Source organism: Hipposideros armiger, unplaced genomic scaffold (assembly GCF_001890085.2).
Source record: "Hipposideros armiger isolate ML-2016 unplaced genomic scaffold, ASM189008v1 scaffold_127, whole genome shotgun sequence".
NCBI classification, from domain to species: domain Eukaryota; kingdom Metazoa; phylum Chordata; class Mammalia; order Chiroptera; family Hipposideridae; genus Hipposideros; species Hipposideros armiger.
Genome location: NW_017731477.1, coordinates 495286 through 512239, shown reverse-complemented (window position 1 = coordinate 512239; position 16954 = coordinate 495286). Strand labels below are relative to the sequence as shown.

Below are 16954 nucleotides of genomic sequence, written 5' to 3'. Positions count from 1 at the left end.
TTTTATTTTTATTTTTGAATGGACGATTTATAGTTTTCCATCCAAAGCAGCATTCAAATATAAATGAATATGAATACATTTGACATTTAGCAATATGTGCACTGAAATCTGAGAGTTGGATCTAGATATAATGCTGTAGCTGTTGAACAGTGTATTTCTGTGAGAAAAAAAAAAGGTGCATTTTCATAAGATCATTATAGCCTGCATTTCCATATAGCCACATTTAGTAGGTACAAACAGAGGCCAAATGTATTCAAGCTGGTCCTTGCTCTGTATGACTTGCTATTTTGAACCAGTATTTTACTCTTATCCTCAAATAGTGTTTATTAATCTTTGATTATTCTTGATAGTGTGCTAAGTGCTGCATAGAGCAGGACTGCCTTCTCTCTAAGCTTTAGAGAAAGATAATATTGGCATAGCTTGTTTGTGGTGGGGGCAGAGGTTACCTGCACCTTTTCTCAGATATTTGTTGTCTTACGTCTCTCCCCTGAACATTTTATAAATGTTTTCCATTTTTTATGCCTCATTCCCTAATATATGTTTTCCTCTCTCCTTCTTTTTTGTCTGTTTGCATCTATGTGTATGTCTTACACACACACTCACAGATACATACATGTCCATGTACACATTCTCACACAGCAGTGAAAGACATGACACTATCCATTATAAGAAGGGACTTTTTTCTTGCGTTTGTCCTTTGTTGAATTTATCCTAGAGGCATCCAGCAGGCTTCTCACATCTCGTTGGCCAGAGTCATGAAAAGTCCATGAACAAACCAGTTCCTAGGTCTGGGAATGTGAACATCAGATTGACTTCAACCGGCCACAATATGCCCCCTGATGCAGATGCCTGAAAAAAACTTGAGCTCTTTCAGGTCATTAGAAGGGGAGTGGGGAATGGATTTTGGGTAAACAACTCATAAATATGTGCCACACTTACACAGTGTAGCAGCATGTCGGAGTCTCATACACATAGCTGGATGGAACGCGGATAAATGAGTGATGCTGTAATCAAGCCTCCCCTCCTAGAACAAAGTACCAGGCAGTGCCTAGAATTTCTGTCTCTCTAACCTTCACTGGCAGGCCTCTCATTCAGGGCATCAATGATTTGTGTGGCAGGAAAACATATACATGTGCACCTATTTATATATACTTACAAAGGATAATAATGAATATTTGGTTCATTAGCAAAAACATCATGTCTACCCTATGAATAAGAGTCTGTTGAGCCTGCGATTTCCAGCTGGAATTTTACCATGTTACTTTTTCCCCTATGTCATTTATTTTATGCCCCTGGTACCTCCAAGCAGAGCAGTCTCTGAAAAGTATTTAATTGCAGAGTTGCATGTGATTTCAACCACAGCATTGTGTGCCTTTATCATTTTGGGCTAGATACTTACATTCTCCTTGCTTTGGTTTCTTTAACTATAAAAGCTGTGGGTAGTATGTTCCCTAGTATTATTAAATCAGCGCATGAAAATTCTTAGCCCAGTGCCTAACCAGGTTTAGATTGCAAATATTTCTATAAACAATATTAGAGGAACTTCCTTTGAAGTATATATTGGGCATTTCATTCTTTTAGATTAAAGTTTGGAAAGTAGTATCTTTAATCCTGTTTGTGAAACCATCACGTTGTTTAAAAAAAAAAAAATGAGGCACCAATTAGCGTGACCTGAATAGTGACTGCTCCCACTTGTCCCACAGAGTCACTCCCGGCATTTGAATAGATACTTTAAAATGTATCTGAGTTTATACAAACTATCAAAAAGTTGTGTTTGGACTCCATAGAATTATTTTAACCGTCCTACAAATGTACTATGCCATTGAGCTATTGTGAGGGACATTGTAAAAAGGAGAGCCGTGAATCCCTTTATGATAAGCATCAACAGCACTGACTACTCATACGTTATATTTTTTCTTTATGAGGACTCTGGAGAACAGCTTCATTTATGTCTCAGCACCAGCAATAGGATTTAATTTCTCTGGAGCCATTAGCTTGTTTTCAGAGTATTAACACACCTTGGGTTTTATATTGTACCTGATGCTGCCCCGCCATTTTTCCCACTCTTTATAATATTTTAAATCGTTAAGAGCCACCATTCTGACCCACTTCTGCCTGCCAAGTATGTTTTGTGTGTGTCAGTCTTACTTCTGGCTTTACCTTGTTTTTTTCCCTACTTTTATTTTCCCTTTGCACTAATGTCTTTATCTACTTAATATCTTTGAGCTAGTTGTACAGTATAATTTTGGAAGCCATCTTAAATTTAATAGGGAATAAGAAACAAATTAATAAATAAGGAATTAGAGGTAAAGTATTCCAAATCATCTCAAAGATCACACATTTTTTACAACATATTTGTGACAAAAAAAAGTGTTTTTAGTTATTCACCTTTTGAGATCCACAAACACCAGTATGTCTGTTGAATTGCCTTGAATTGACTCATGTTAGCTGTTATCCAGAAAAGTAGTCAGGAGATATTTGAAGGTGAGGTGAAAAAATTGTACCACTTCCAAAATTTTTGCCCATGAAATTTGCTTAGGGAAATCATTGCATTTTAAGGTTTACTGATTTGAAAAAAGAACACACAACTGTACAGTCTTGATGAATAAGGCCTGTGTATGCTGGTGGTGGGTGAGGGTAGAAGGACAGAAAAGACAATGAAAGAGTAGAAAAAGAGAGACAGTGGAACGTTGTCATCGATGATTTTCTAAAGAAAGAATGTAAGCACTGTGTCTTTTTCTAGGAACAGTTTTTTTCTCCACTATCTTAACTGCAGCAGAAAAAGTAACAGATGGGTAAGTAAAAGAGTTGGTTTAAAATTCCAGTCATTCCTTCTCAGGATTTAAGAAATTCTACTTACGTATGGTGTCCTGTGGATTTGTGGTTTGGTTTGTGGAGTTCTGCCTACCATAGATATAATAGTTTAAACAGATGTCCCATATAGGAACTCAAAATAGATTCAATTTCCTTTTAATTTAGCCTTTTTGTTAAGAAGAAATATGTCCTGAGGGTCTCCCTTACATATCTCTTTCACTCCTGGCCCTGTCTGGGCACTCAGTAAATATTTGATTGTGCTTAGAGCAGTAACACACTGGGAGTCTGAAGCCCGGAGAGGGCTTTGATTTACTGTTACCTACCTTGCAACCTTAATCAGACATAAACTATTCTTTATCCACAAACATGCAGAAATAATGCTTACTTGGATTAAAAAAATGTTGTTTGAAGATGAATTAATGTTTATAAATCTAGAGCTTGTGTCAGTAAAATTTTGGTAAGTTAGAGGAAGAAAGTACAAAAGAATAATATATTAGGGAATGTATAATGGTATCATAAAACATATTATTTAAAGTATTAATTGTCCAAATAGTACTTCTAAAAATAAAAAATTACATTTCCACAAAGAATAGAACCAGTGGTTTTTCTTCTAGCACAGTGCCATATCTCTCAATTAAGTAAATTTTGATTTATTATATTTCTAGACTTGGGAGAGGAAGCTTTTTCTGGGGAGTTGGAGAACCTGAGTTCCAGGAAGAATTTACCAAAAAATGTCACTTAAACCCCAATAAGCCTTACTTTTCCTGGTTAGTAAAATGGGAAAAATAATATTTAACTTATAGTTGTATTCTGAGAATTAAATGAGATAATGTGTGAGATGCTTTTGATTAAGTACTGAATAAAATAAAAATATTTCATGACAGAAAATTGTATAGAATATGAAGGTCTGTAACATAAATAATTTTAGATTTTGGCTTTGAAACAATTTTTAACCTCAGTACAACCTAATGGTAATATAGAACGTTTATTGGTTTTCTAAGCTCAGATTATGTTCTTGAAAAGCAAAAACTTATATCTAAAGGGGTAAAAGACCTTGATTTTTTTTTTTTTTATTTTAAGGAGACACATCATTCTTTTTTTAAAGGTTTGCATTAATAGGACTCGTTGAAGTGCCTCAAAAGAAATTAATCCTCTTCAGTCCAATACGTATTTTCTGTGCCTCTGGTGTATAGAGGACTCAGAGATGATCAGTACATTTCCTAAACTGGGACTGTTTAAATCACTGGCTTTCTGTTGCCTCCAATGTTAAAAAGAAAATCGTGATTATTCTTTTTTTGAGGGATGTTAATGGTGTTGGAGGTGCTGATTTGAAAGGTGATGTGTCAACGACATTTGTGGTATTTTATGACTCAGTTTGTCATTTTTAGAAAATGCATTGTGTTTTTCTGAACAAGTTACATTTGGATAACAAAATCGGCAATGGTTTCAGGGAGAGAGGTTTCTATTTTTTCAGAAAAGTGTGTATTGTGAAGTACATAAAAAAGGTACTACTTAGTAATCACATGTATGCCTGAGCAGCATTGTATAATCAAGCATCTAATTTCTTCAGACACATCTTACCTCTCTCACAAATCAGAAAATAATATAATTTTATTGTTAAGAGTCCTCTTATCTCTCCCCTGCAATTTAATTAATACTTGTTAAGAAGAGGTAGCTTGTCAGATTAGAATTGAATTTTTGAGTTTTCTATTGTCTTCTGATGGAGTGGCAATCTGAATCTCTATATTATTTTCAAGAACTTTTCAAAATGATAATTTCCCAGCTTTTCTGATTATGAAGAGAAATTTTTAGCATTTGAATAAATAGACTGAATGGTTGATTTTATTCCATAAAAGGAAATAATAGAGAAGCCATTTTAAAAAGAAAACAATGAAGATATTTTTAAGTAAGAATAGATTATTATCCTCAAATTGTATTGTTTTGCTCAAAAATTTGGGGGAGATGTGTCTTTAGGGTTCGGTATAGGCACGATTTAAGTTTCTATGGCATCAAAAAGTATAAAGAAATAAACCTGGGAAAGGCAGTGGGGAAACAAGCCTAGATTCATTACTATATTTTCCTTTTCTAAAATTATTCATTCAGTCTGCAGATATTTATCAAATTCCCACTTAGTGTAAACACGGGGGCTATTTGGTTGAAAGATGGAACAGGGCCCCTCATAGCAAAGCTTCCATCCAACAGGAAAGTACACAGACAAATAAATAAACCAATTGCCAGTTCTAATGAATGTTAAGGAAATGAACTGTGGACTGGGAGAGAGAATAGCAAAAAAAGAACCTACTGTTTACAAACATGCTGTTTTGAGAAGGACTATCTGATGAACTGGTTTTTAAGCTGAAATTAAAAGAGAACTAGCTAGAGGATTTAAAATAAAAAGAATAATTTTTCAAATACCTCACCATTTATTTAAGCCTTTTTTGATATCTCTTAATAAAGTTCAAAAATATATTTCCAAAAGGCCTTTTACATCTTTTGATAAATTTATTATTAAGTACCTTATTTTTTGTTTGTATTTATCATAAATTGTAAATTTTTAAAATGTATTTTCTAACTTTTTTTGGTTAGTGTAGAAATGTAATTTACTTTAGCATATTTTTCTTATATCCAGCAGTCTTCTAAATGATTTTTAATAATTTGTAGACTCTTTGGAATTTACTCTGTATGAAATCCTATCCTGGGTGCATATTGATAGCTTTGTCTCATTTATTCTATCACTATACTGCATATTTCTTTTTTTACTTCTTATTGAGCTGGCTAAAAAATGCATTATAATGTTATTAGTGATGGAATGTTTTGGTATTATTCCTGATTCTAAAGTAAATGCTTTCAAGATTTTTTCCATTAATAATGATGTTTGCTATAGCATGTATGTGTGTGTGTGTGTGTGTGTGTGTGTATAATATTATTGTTTTAAATCAGGTTAAGGCAATTCTTATCTACTCCTATGTGATGAGAGTTTGATTCATAAGTGAGTGTTGAATTTTACTGCATGGTTTTCTATATCCACTAATAAAATTGTAAGATTTTTCTCCATTATTCACTTAAAGTGGTGATTTACACCGAGAATTGTTTTATTTTAACCATCCTTGGATCCCTGGAGTAAAATCAACATAGCCCTAGCCGGATTTGGCTTGCTCAGATTTTTTAGTGCTTTTAAAATAAAAACCTGTATTTCTGAAGAAGAATGATTTGTCATCATGTTGTTTATTTCAAACATACACAACTTTATTTGTGAAATATACCTCAGTAAAGCTGGGGGGCTGGGGGGAATGATTTGTAATTACCATTGCTTATACTCAAAATGTCAGTTTTGGGGTCAAGGTCATGCTAGCCTCATAAATTTCTACACGCTAGACTAATTTGTGTAGATTGCCATTATTTGTTAATGTAGGAAAAAAACTCGTGCTGTAATGCATTAGGATCAGACCCTCATAAGCTGATTAGATATTATGGGCTCAGTCATGATATTGGAGAGACTCTAAATGTTAATTGTGCTGCCCCTTAGCCTTACTGCTGTACTTGTAAATAGAGATGGTCATGAGGTGAGGAGAAGGGGCATGTGCTTGTCACCAGCTCTAGATTATAATATCAGGGATAAGCGATGAAGGACGGGTGATTCAATAGTCAGCAAAGACGGTCCTTTCTTAAAGAGGTAAGCAAAATCCCCCCAGACTACTGTTTCACAGCGATAGATTGAAAAAAGTTTGACTGATATTTTCTTCTATCATCCTGGCAGCTATTCCTACAGAAATAGATTGGGGGAAGCTGCTTTCTCAATCTGTAATTTTTATAAATGATATTTTGACAAAACTGTTGGTAATCATGGCAATTAACTTCCCTAGAATTATCATGCCAAGTGTATTAATTATTTATTAAATATATAGTTCAGCAGTCAAGTAAGTTTGCTTCTAACATGTATTTGTACGTAGTGTGTAACTTAAACATTTTTACCAAAAGTGTTTAATTTCTTTGATATAGGAAAGTGGAAACACATACCCCAGTAGTCTGAGGGAGACCCATCAGTGGCCAGTGTCAGCTCAAAAGGTTTTTAAAGTCTCCCATTTTAAATTTTCATGTGAATACCACTACTGCATAATATATTTGTATTTATGTTAATTAAAAAAAATTTTTTTTTGTCTTCATAATATATCTGTAACAAAGTTATGCCATGTTCATTCATGGCTTTGGTCATTGTCTAGGCCATCATTGAGTGTTAATGTAGATATAAGAATCCCAATTTTAGAGACATACATTAAGCCGTTCCATATTGGCCTCATCATATTATATCAGAATTGAGAGGACTTCCTGATGTTAAGTAAAGAATTGCATCCATGAAATCAGTATGCAAAAAATTGAATCAGAAAAGAAGGAAAATATTTCACATAAGGGCTCTATGCCTGCCTGATAGTTGGCACAGTGTGAGTGCTCACTCAACAAATAGTTGTTGAATGACCTAATACGTTTTCTAAAAACTAATCATTAATCCCTGATAAATAAGAAAAACTAAAGGCCTAAGAGAATGTCTGGAAATATAGTGGGTCTGCTTAAGTTGCTGGAGAGGATTGTTAGTTACTATAGACGTATATACTTTAGAGTCAGGGAGAAAATGTCCATTTGAATTTTTATTTTAGGATTTTATCATTCCATAATAAGACACTGATATTTCTTGGATTAGAGTAGAATAATGTATTGTGGTGACATAGCAACCCAGTTCCTTTAAATAGAGGTAATTTCTGGGCGTTTTGATCCTGCCCATCTAATTTGGAGAAGGGTCTGATGGATGGAATGGCCTCGCATAGATGTTTCAGCCTGGACGTCGTCCAGTCCGGCCACCAGCACGCTCAGTCCCGGTGGGAGTTTGGGGGAACTCTCTGAGCTACTAATAAAGTGTCTCTTGGCTTCCCCTGTGGCTGTTCCATTTTTATACAGGTCTTCAATAAGGATTTCCTAACATATAAGCGAGTGAGTGGGAAGATTCAGTCAGGACATTTCTGAGACCCTGACAATGACCTTTCATAATTTCGAGAACCACTCTAACCCTAACGTGTGCTGACTGTTTAAGTTCCAGGCACTTTGCTAACATTGTTCAAGACCATTCTAGGAAGCAGATTCTTTTGTTTTCTCCTCATTTTACAGATGAGGAAACTGCACCCTAGCAAGTGTGAACTTGTCTGAGATCACACAGTCAATGTGTGATCTAGGTCACTAGGCTCTAGGTCACTGACCTTTATATGTGTCTGATTTTGAAATTTTTAAAGTTCAGGACAAAAAGGAAAGGAGGAGACAAAAGCAACTTATTAATACCATCAGGTAACTGTCATTTTATAGGAACAACTATTTTAACAGTTTTCACATGAGCCACATCGTTATGGGTTTGTTCTGGAAGGAATTCTAAGGCAATTTAAGTGTAGTAAAAATATCAGGTAAAAACCTGGATGATGAAGAGTGCTCTCACACAAAAGATGAGAACTGCAGCAGCAACTACCCTGATATGCAAAGCACTTCTCTGGGTAGTCGGCTTATAGTTTTACGTCTCCTCCTCAGATAAATAGCTCTAATATTTCATTATTTAAAACACTCAGCTGTGCTTACATGTAATTGGGATGGCCATATTACCTTCCAACTTGCCCAATTACTATGGCAAAGTCACTTTGGAAGTTTCACATCTTAAGGGTGATCCAGACTGCTGTTGACCTCCAAAAACTGTTGGATGCCCTGTATGCAACAGAGTAGTTTTGAATGTTGACATAGATGGACAGGGACCCTGCAAGGCTGCTGCTGTTGCCTTCAGGCCTTCCTGTTCTTCCAGGTAGCCTTTTCAGCAATACATGCTATTCTTCCAAGGCCCATGTATAATGCCAGCCCTACTGATTCTGCCCCCCAGCGTTTTAATCTCCCTCCTCTCCGCACCTGGCATCAGGAAGCTGGCTGTTACTACTGCACCCGCCCCCCTTCCGAACGCTCCTTCTGTGATTCCATTTGTCTTCTGTGGAAATCCAAATGCGTGCATGGAAACCCCTTCAGGACCTGGCAGCTGCCTGCCTCTCCGCCTCATCTCTTGCTGCTCCCCTGCTCGCACTATAGGTGCCAGCCTTAATGAACCACCTGTAATTTTTCAGCAACTTCAAGGTAAGCAGGCTTTTAGGACTGCACACCTGTCTGCTTTACATGAAATGCCCTTCACATTTTCTTTCTCCCCTTCAGCATGAGTCCTTGAGGGCAGAGTCAGCCCTTTACCCCCCGTCTTAGTTCCTGACATAGCCTAAATGGCTGCTGAGTGAATGCTGCTGGATGAGTGAGTGGAAATGAACCTAATCCTCTTCATCACTTTGCATTGTTGTCTCCATAGTTCCAGTGCAGATTAACTGGTTCCCTTCCTTCCCCCACTCCTCCCTTTCTCTTTTCAGCATTCCTACATATATCTGACTCGGAATCTATCCGAAATACAGCTCTGCCCTGGTCAGATACTTTTCCTAGCTTACCATTTGTTTCCTGCAGAATCCACTTCCTGCTCAGTATCTCCCTCTAGTGGTCAGTCTTCAGCCAGCCTTTCCAGCTGCATTTCCCCTGTTCCTCCTTACCCACCTCTAGACTCGAACCTTCTTTCTTTGGTCACACACCACAGCATACCATTTCCGTGGTTTTGTTTATGCCATACCCTCATCCAGGTGTTCCCTTGCCCCACTCCCTGTTTACTGAATTAATAGAGTGCCCCCTATCGCAGTCAGAATTAATCCTCCAATCTGTAACTTTCTATACCACTTGGATTTTTTCCTCCATTATAATATAGATCACATTCTGCTTTGTGTGATAGATAGCCTTTGGTTTTGGTTTCATTTTTGCATATCTGTTCTAACAAGTTCCAAATTCCTTGAGGTGAAAGCTGAATCAGTTCAACCTGAGAGCCACAGGCCAGCTCGCTTGGTGCTGCTCAGTGTGGACAGAGCATGTGCTTGACTCAGGCAGAGCTTGGTTTGAATCTCTGTTATGCCACAAAATACTGTGTGACCTCTTCCATTTCTTTCTCCCAGTTCCCCAGATTGTAAAAGGAAGATAATACCAAATTTGCAACATTATTATGCAGGTTGAATAAAACAATGTATGTAAAGCATTTAGCTTAATGCAGTGGCCCATGGCAGAAATGCAACAAATGGTCATTGTTATTCCTGTTGTTACTGGTACTGTACTCATAGTAGGGACTCGCTACTGGGGAAGGATACTGTTTTGTTGGCCTGAGCTCTTAGTATTAATGATCTTCATTTAACGGTATGGCTAATTTCTAGCTGTATATAACTGAAGCTAGAAATTACCCATTAGCTTTGCTTTTAAATATAAATCTTTTTTTAATAGCTTATGATCTTTTATTATTCTGGTATTACAACATTTTAGTGGAAAAAAAGAAGTTGCTTCCTTCTTCAATGTTTCCACCAACAGAGGGCCAAATAGCTTCCAGTATTTGTGAAAAGAATTATTCAAGCGCTAATCCTTTTTAGCTTGCCTCTTCCATGCTAGTTTTGCAGTCAAGAACGTGAGTTGAGTTTCCTGGTTTTAGAGTTACGGACACCGCGGTGTAGTTAGAGGGGCATGAGGCACAAGAGGAGCTTCTTTGGCCTGCCAGGTTTCTAACTCATCAGAGTCACCCACGTCAGTTAACGTTTATCGAACATCTGTGTTCAGAGGCTGGATGGCACCGTGTTAATGCATCGTTCCCTGTACCAAAGAATTTGCTAACATTGAAGTCAACTATGAGAAAGGACATCGACTCATATTCTGCTTTTGTAAATTGTTAGGAAAGATATAGTCCTAATTCTTAATTGGAATTAGGTGTCTTATGCTTATTATCAATTAGAATTTCTTAGAATTAAGTTATGGGAAGATGATTCAGTGTTGGGAAATACCTAATGTCTCTTTTCTCATTTTCCAACTAAGATAATGATAAAATGTTCAAAGAAAGAAAAAAATACTCAGACATAATTGCCAAAAATGTCAAGAATTGATTATGTATACTTAAAGCATTTACATCATCTTCCGCACTGGTGAGAAGGGAGTAAGAAATAGTGCTAGAAATTGACTTAAGACCTATGCACTGGCTGAGAAATGGCATATTTCCAGAGACCAAAATACTGGCAGTGGATAGGGAATCAGCTTTACTTTCACCAACTGGTAATGATGATTATGTGATGGTGGCGGCGGTGGTGGTGGTGGTGCTGGTAGATAACACTTAGTAGGCAAATTGTCAGGCACTGTACAAATCAATTACCGTTCATTCTCTCGTGATTTTTATAAAAATCCCTGTGTGATAAGTATTGTTATTTTTATATCCATTTTACAGATGGAGAAACTAGGGCTTCAACAGGTAGTTTGCCCAATGTTACATAGCTTGTAAAGACAAAAGTGGGAATTAAAACTGGGGTTAGTTTAATTTATATAAGTCTTCCTAATTCCAGTACTGTGCTGATAAGCCTGCAGAACTTCTTTCTGTCCTAGAAAAATGCTTAATAAATATATGCTGAATATAAATCAATTTAAGTGTATGTAAAATATGTATAAGTATGTAAAGATTTATATAAGTATAAATACGCCAAATATAAAGCAATAGATTGATGGATTCTCTGCTCAAAGGTTGGTAGGTGAGGTGGGGAGGAGGTATAAATGTCACACTAAGCTTCTCATTTGGCACATGGAATAGGTTATCAGGCATCTTGAGATATATACCTGCCTCTTACCAGCTATCTCAGTGAAATTTGGTGGCTTGATCTCTTTGGCCTTCAGGTTAGACTACATAATCCTTATGGAAGTTATAACATGCCAGTTAGTTAATATGGCAAGCTGCTAAAAGCAAATGAAAAATGAGGACTGGCAATGGGAAGCTAAAGTGAATGAAACCATATCTTTTAACATAAACATTATCACCGCAAACAGTAGCGGGAATGAGAGTGTTAGTGCACAAGAATTTTGAGATAACTTGTAATTGAATTTCCGTTGTTTTATAAATAGTGAAAATGAAGCCCAAAGTTTGATAGTGTTAGCCTCAGTCAGTGGTAATTGGTGGCAGACCTTAGAACTCTTACTTAACATCTCTGACTGAATCCTGCAGTCTTCTTACTTTAATTAGTTTATTCACACAGTAAATACTGGTGACTTTTCAAAAAAAGTATTCTTAAACTGTTTTGATATGATGTTCAGCGATTTCACATAGTGACAAGAATACATAGACCAATTTCTCGCTCTTTGTGATGTAATTCAGCTTACAGAAGAGATTGGAAAACTTGAAGATAAAGTGGAATGTGCTAATAATGCCCTGAAAGCAGATTGGGAAAGATGGAAACAAAATATGCAGAACGATATCAAGTCAGCATTTGCAGATATGGCTGAGGAGAATATCCACTATTATGAACAGGTAATTAGTAATATTTGATATTGCTTCACTTTTTAAAAGGTTATCTTCTCTCTTACTTTCTATCTGTGTTGAAAAAGTCTATTAAGGAACCAAGCGTGACATTCAAAAGCTTCTTGGTGGCTTGGTGCCAGTGGAGTTGCCAGTTAATACAGTAAACCCACCCACTGAAACAAATGTGTTTATGTGGACGAAGGATGGTGAATTTTCCTTCTTATATAACGTGCCCTAGGTGCCTAATTTGAGTGGAGGTTGATGTGAGAAAGAATTATGCTACCATTTTGTTTTGTTTGTTTCCCCTCAGTTTTCTGTTTTGGAAGGATTTGAATTTTTCAAAAGCACGTGATAATGCTTTCTTATGATTCTCCTATCTTATGTCCTTTTCCTCTCCCTTTCCTATATAATAAAGTGAGGAAAGAAACAGTGGTTTGAAGGAGCAGAAAATCAGTTCATGCCCTGACCCTTATGTCCCTGCCCTCTCCACCTTGCCTTCTGTTGCTATTCAAAAAATCAACAAAGAAACATGCCATTCTTTTTTGCTTTTTCTGCTTTTCAAATGATTTTTTTTACAACTAACAGTTCCTTAAAGTAGTTGTTATTTTAAATAAATATTATACTGTCACTTTCTTGTTCTAGCATATCCTAAACATTTTTTTAGAAGGTATCTGTTAAACATACATCTTTAACCTTATCTCTGGCTGAATTAATGAATATATGAAATTGATACATTTGGAAAATTATTTTATGCTTTATAACCTGTAGTGCTTGTCAGTTTAAAGGTACTTTAAACTAAAACATTGTATATTTTGAAAGTTTAACTAACTGATAATTGATATCATTCAGTGAGAGTTCCTTGAGTCCCTGCTACCACCAGACACTGCGCTGGGCCCTGGGAAGACCGCAGCTAGCAAGGCAGACACAGTCCCTTTCCCAATTGGTTACAGTCAGCAAGGAAAACAATTAAAACAAAAGATTATAATAAAGTATAATAAGTTCCAGGACAGAAAGACATTGCAGGGGCATCTAACCTAGTGGAGAAGGAACGAGGAAGATTTTTCACAAGCTGTGTTTAAGCTGACACTGAATGATGAATAAGAGGTAGCCAGATAAAGATGTGAGAAAGAGAGTTCCAGGCGAAGAAAACACATGTACAAAAGCCTTGACATGAGAGAGAACGTGTTCAAATAACAGGTTCTTTTTTGGAGGATAAAGGAGTGGAGGTAGCGTTGAACTGAAGTGAGGCTTACAGGGGAGGAAAAAGTTTTCCTCAACCCTCCTAGGGTTCCTGGCTAGGTCTGAAAATTAAACTGCAAAGATCGATGAACAGGAGAAAACCATTGCAAATTGTTTTAATGTAAGTCCTTTGTGACACCACAGCCTTCATAAGGAAATGCAGACCAGAAGAGACAGACCTGAGTATTTTTATGCTAGGTTTCCTGAAGAGTGGGTGGTCATGTAGAGTTATGACAGGCTAAGGAGTGTGAGCGTATACGGAGGGTCTCCTGGGAGGCACCGCTCACATGAGGTTTTTATGACCTGCTTTAGGGGATAAGAGCTGGGGACTATCAAAAAGACCTTCTTGATTCTGACTCTGAAATCTTCAGCTTAAAATAACATGACAAGGTGCCATATTTTGGGATACCGTGTCCTGAACCCCATTAAGTTGGAGAGGGCCTTATATATTTAGTCTTTTATCTTTCATTCTAACTAAGGGAAATGGGAAATGCCACTGAAGAGTTTTCAGCAAGAAAGTGACAATATCTTTCAGACTTGCCTTTTAGAAAGATCACTCTGGTCATATGTGGGTCAGAGTGGAGTAAAGCGGGATGTGATGAGACTAGTTAGGAGACATTTGCAGCAACAAAGACAGAGATGCGAACTGACCTGGGGTTTCATGGCAGTGGGCTAGAGATTGGTGGACATATTCAAATAATTCTTTTTTTAGTAGGTGAGATTGGAAAGATCACTTTCTATATCTTCTTTAATTTTTTATTCTATATTAACAACCTTAAGTAAATTAAAGTATCTAAAAGGAATTTCCCATAAATCTCAGATTTTCAAATGACTTAAAACATGTCTGTTGAATAAAGCACATTTACTGCCATAGACTTTATTACCATTTAACTGTTTGAAGCCATAGAAATAACTTTACCCCCCCTTTACAATAGAACCTGTCCACAACGACATTACAGGGTTGTTATGACAACCAACTAAAATAGTCTACTAATAAATGCCTTGAAAATTAGAATATGTAATATATCACAAGTGATTATGGTTATCAAACATAAGTATATTAGGGTATAAAAATCATATGACAAATGGCACCTACCTTATTTTCCTTTAAATGATAAGGTCTGCAAAACTTTTCTACTTTAGGACTTTTTATTTTTTAAGAGAAAATGTTTATAGCCATTCCATAAAACTCCCAACAGAAATATTTGGGTTTTGACTGTACCTTTCACATAAATACACATTTCTGTCATTCTCATAGATTGAATTCCATTTGTACAAAATATTGTTATCTTAGATACAATTAAATTAGCATTATTGTGCTATATTGCCTTATCACAAATTTTGTTCTTCACAGCAATTTATATCAGTATGTTATATTTTTAATGCTTTCCTCCAAGTGAATTATATTTCTAGATGTTACTAAGTATGCATCAAGTGTACTGCATCTTGGATATATAAATTTGCAGGAATCATTGATTTTTTTTAATTATAACTTCAAAAGACCCCTGCAGTTCTAGTTATTTGTTGGGTTTCTTTCCTGAGTGAATAACTTTTAACTGATTTGGCACATCAGGCCAAGCATAATCAGGAATTTGGAGCTCTTAAATAATCAAGGCTTCCTAATTAGCACACAGACTGTATGGCCTGGAACAGTAACAGTCTGCTGTTATCTGTTAACTTGAGAATATTTCAGATACACAGGGAAGTGAAATGTTCCAGAATCTTTCCATTCCTTTTTAAAATTTAATCACAGTCTTATGGAGGAGATACTTTTTTTTCATCAACATTTGCAAAAATAAATCCCCAAAGGGGCTTGTTTCTAGTGCGACAGATGAAATAGGGTATAAACATTTGTCTTGGGACTTAACTTCTATGAAGTGAAATGGTCACAGCTTGTTTATAACAAAATCTAAATATCAAAATGATAGAGGAAAATCAGACTATAAATATAAGGTAGAGGTCTATATCAGAAGCCAATTATTGTCGTATTGAAATATACACACTTAGATGGGTGAATTTAGTTGGAGACAGTTGACACCAAATATAAAATAGATATCTACAAATAAACTTTACTAGATAAAATGAGATTATTCCCATTTTTCCTGTATGACCAATAATTAAGGATAAATTTATTGAGTCTTATTTAAAAAACAAGAATAACCAAACAATAAAACCCCAAATCCAGCTGAACATGGGTGAATAATTTCAAAGTACATTGGTACTCAAATAACCAAATAAAATTATTACCTGCTTTGATATGAATGGGTGCTGCTATCGTAAAATATGACATGTTGGATAAGATGCATGGACATTTTCTAATTGTTCCTCAGTAGGTACAAAAGGGTATCTGTTTTTGTTGCTATTGATGGTGATGATAGTGATGATGATTATGATGATGGTGAAAGATTTGAAAGGAAGTGATCCTTAGTAGGTGTTACAAATTGAAAGAATATATGCTTTGAAAGTTTAATTATAATAGTATAATCGTGGAAAGACCACATAATGTTAATTATTGCCAAATAAAGCAGTTTGTAGTTATATGAACATAATACTTAAAGTAATATAACATTTCTTTTCACAGTTTATTTTAGAATTATTAGTTAATGTATGGAAATTTTTATTTCATAGCATTTTATTTCTGGTTATAAAATTAACACATGCATGCTAAAAACAAACAACAACAACAAAAGCTAAGTATACTAACATATAAAGAAGGAATAAAGAGTGTCCATAACCTTTTCTCCTAGGTAGTGGTACATTTAATACAATTATTTGCTATGTTTAGATGTAAATATTTTTAAATGTCTACATGGCCCTTTCTGAATGTATCAATATAAAAATATATGGTTACTTATGTATTTTGTGTCATGATAATTATAGTGGATATATATTATTTTGAGTTCTGTATTTTTCATTTTTAAAATACTTTTCTATATAATATATTTTGTTAATATACCTTTATTAGTGAAGAGATTTACTAATAGTTGAGCGCTTGTTATTTTTTGCTCTCATAAATAATACTATTAAAATAACTATGAATATTAGAAAACTTTTCTTCGGATTTTAAGAAATAACCAGGTCAGAGGTCACTTCATTTCAAATTCTATCAGTGTTATTTAAAAAGGTCAGTTGGCTCGTGTAAAATCATTCATTTAAAATTCTATTAGCATCAAAACCCTTTAGTAAGCACCATGGAACATCCAAATTCAAATTCAAATTTTGTATTAGGAAGTTACAATTTACTAGGGAAGAAAAATAAGCATATATATTTTTCACTTGATTAATACAGCTCTACAGTATATCATTTTTTTGGGGGGGATTATAGATGATTTTTTATTTTAGCCTTTACACTTTCCTGTGTTTTACAAAATTTCTGCAAGGAACATGGGATTTTTAAAATATAATAAACATGTTTTTTTTTTAAGACAAACATACAAAAATCAATTGTATTTCTTTGTACTAGCAATGAAAACATGGACACAAAATAAA

General features: G+C 35.4%; 1 protein-coding gene across 1 annotated transcript in view; it reads left to right on the top strand.

Annotated features, from left to right (window-relative positions):
* The window catches only part of SNX7 (sorting nexin 7), an 85676-nt gene that overhangs the window by 55391 nt on the left and 13331 nt on the right, over positions 1-16954 (top strand). Inside the window, exon 8 of the mRNA XM_019648858.1 lies at positions 12083-12235. Coding sequence (XP_019504403.1) covers positions 12083-12235 — 153 coding nt within the window. The remainder of the gene's footprint in view (positions 1-12082; positions 12236-16954) is intronic.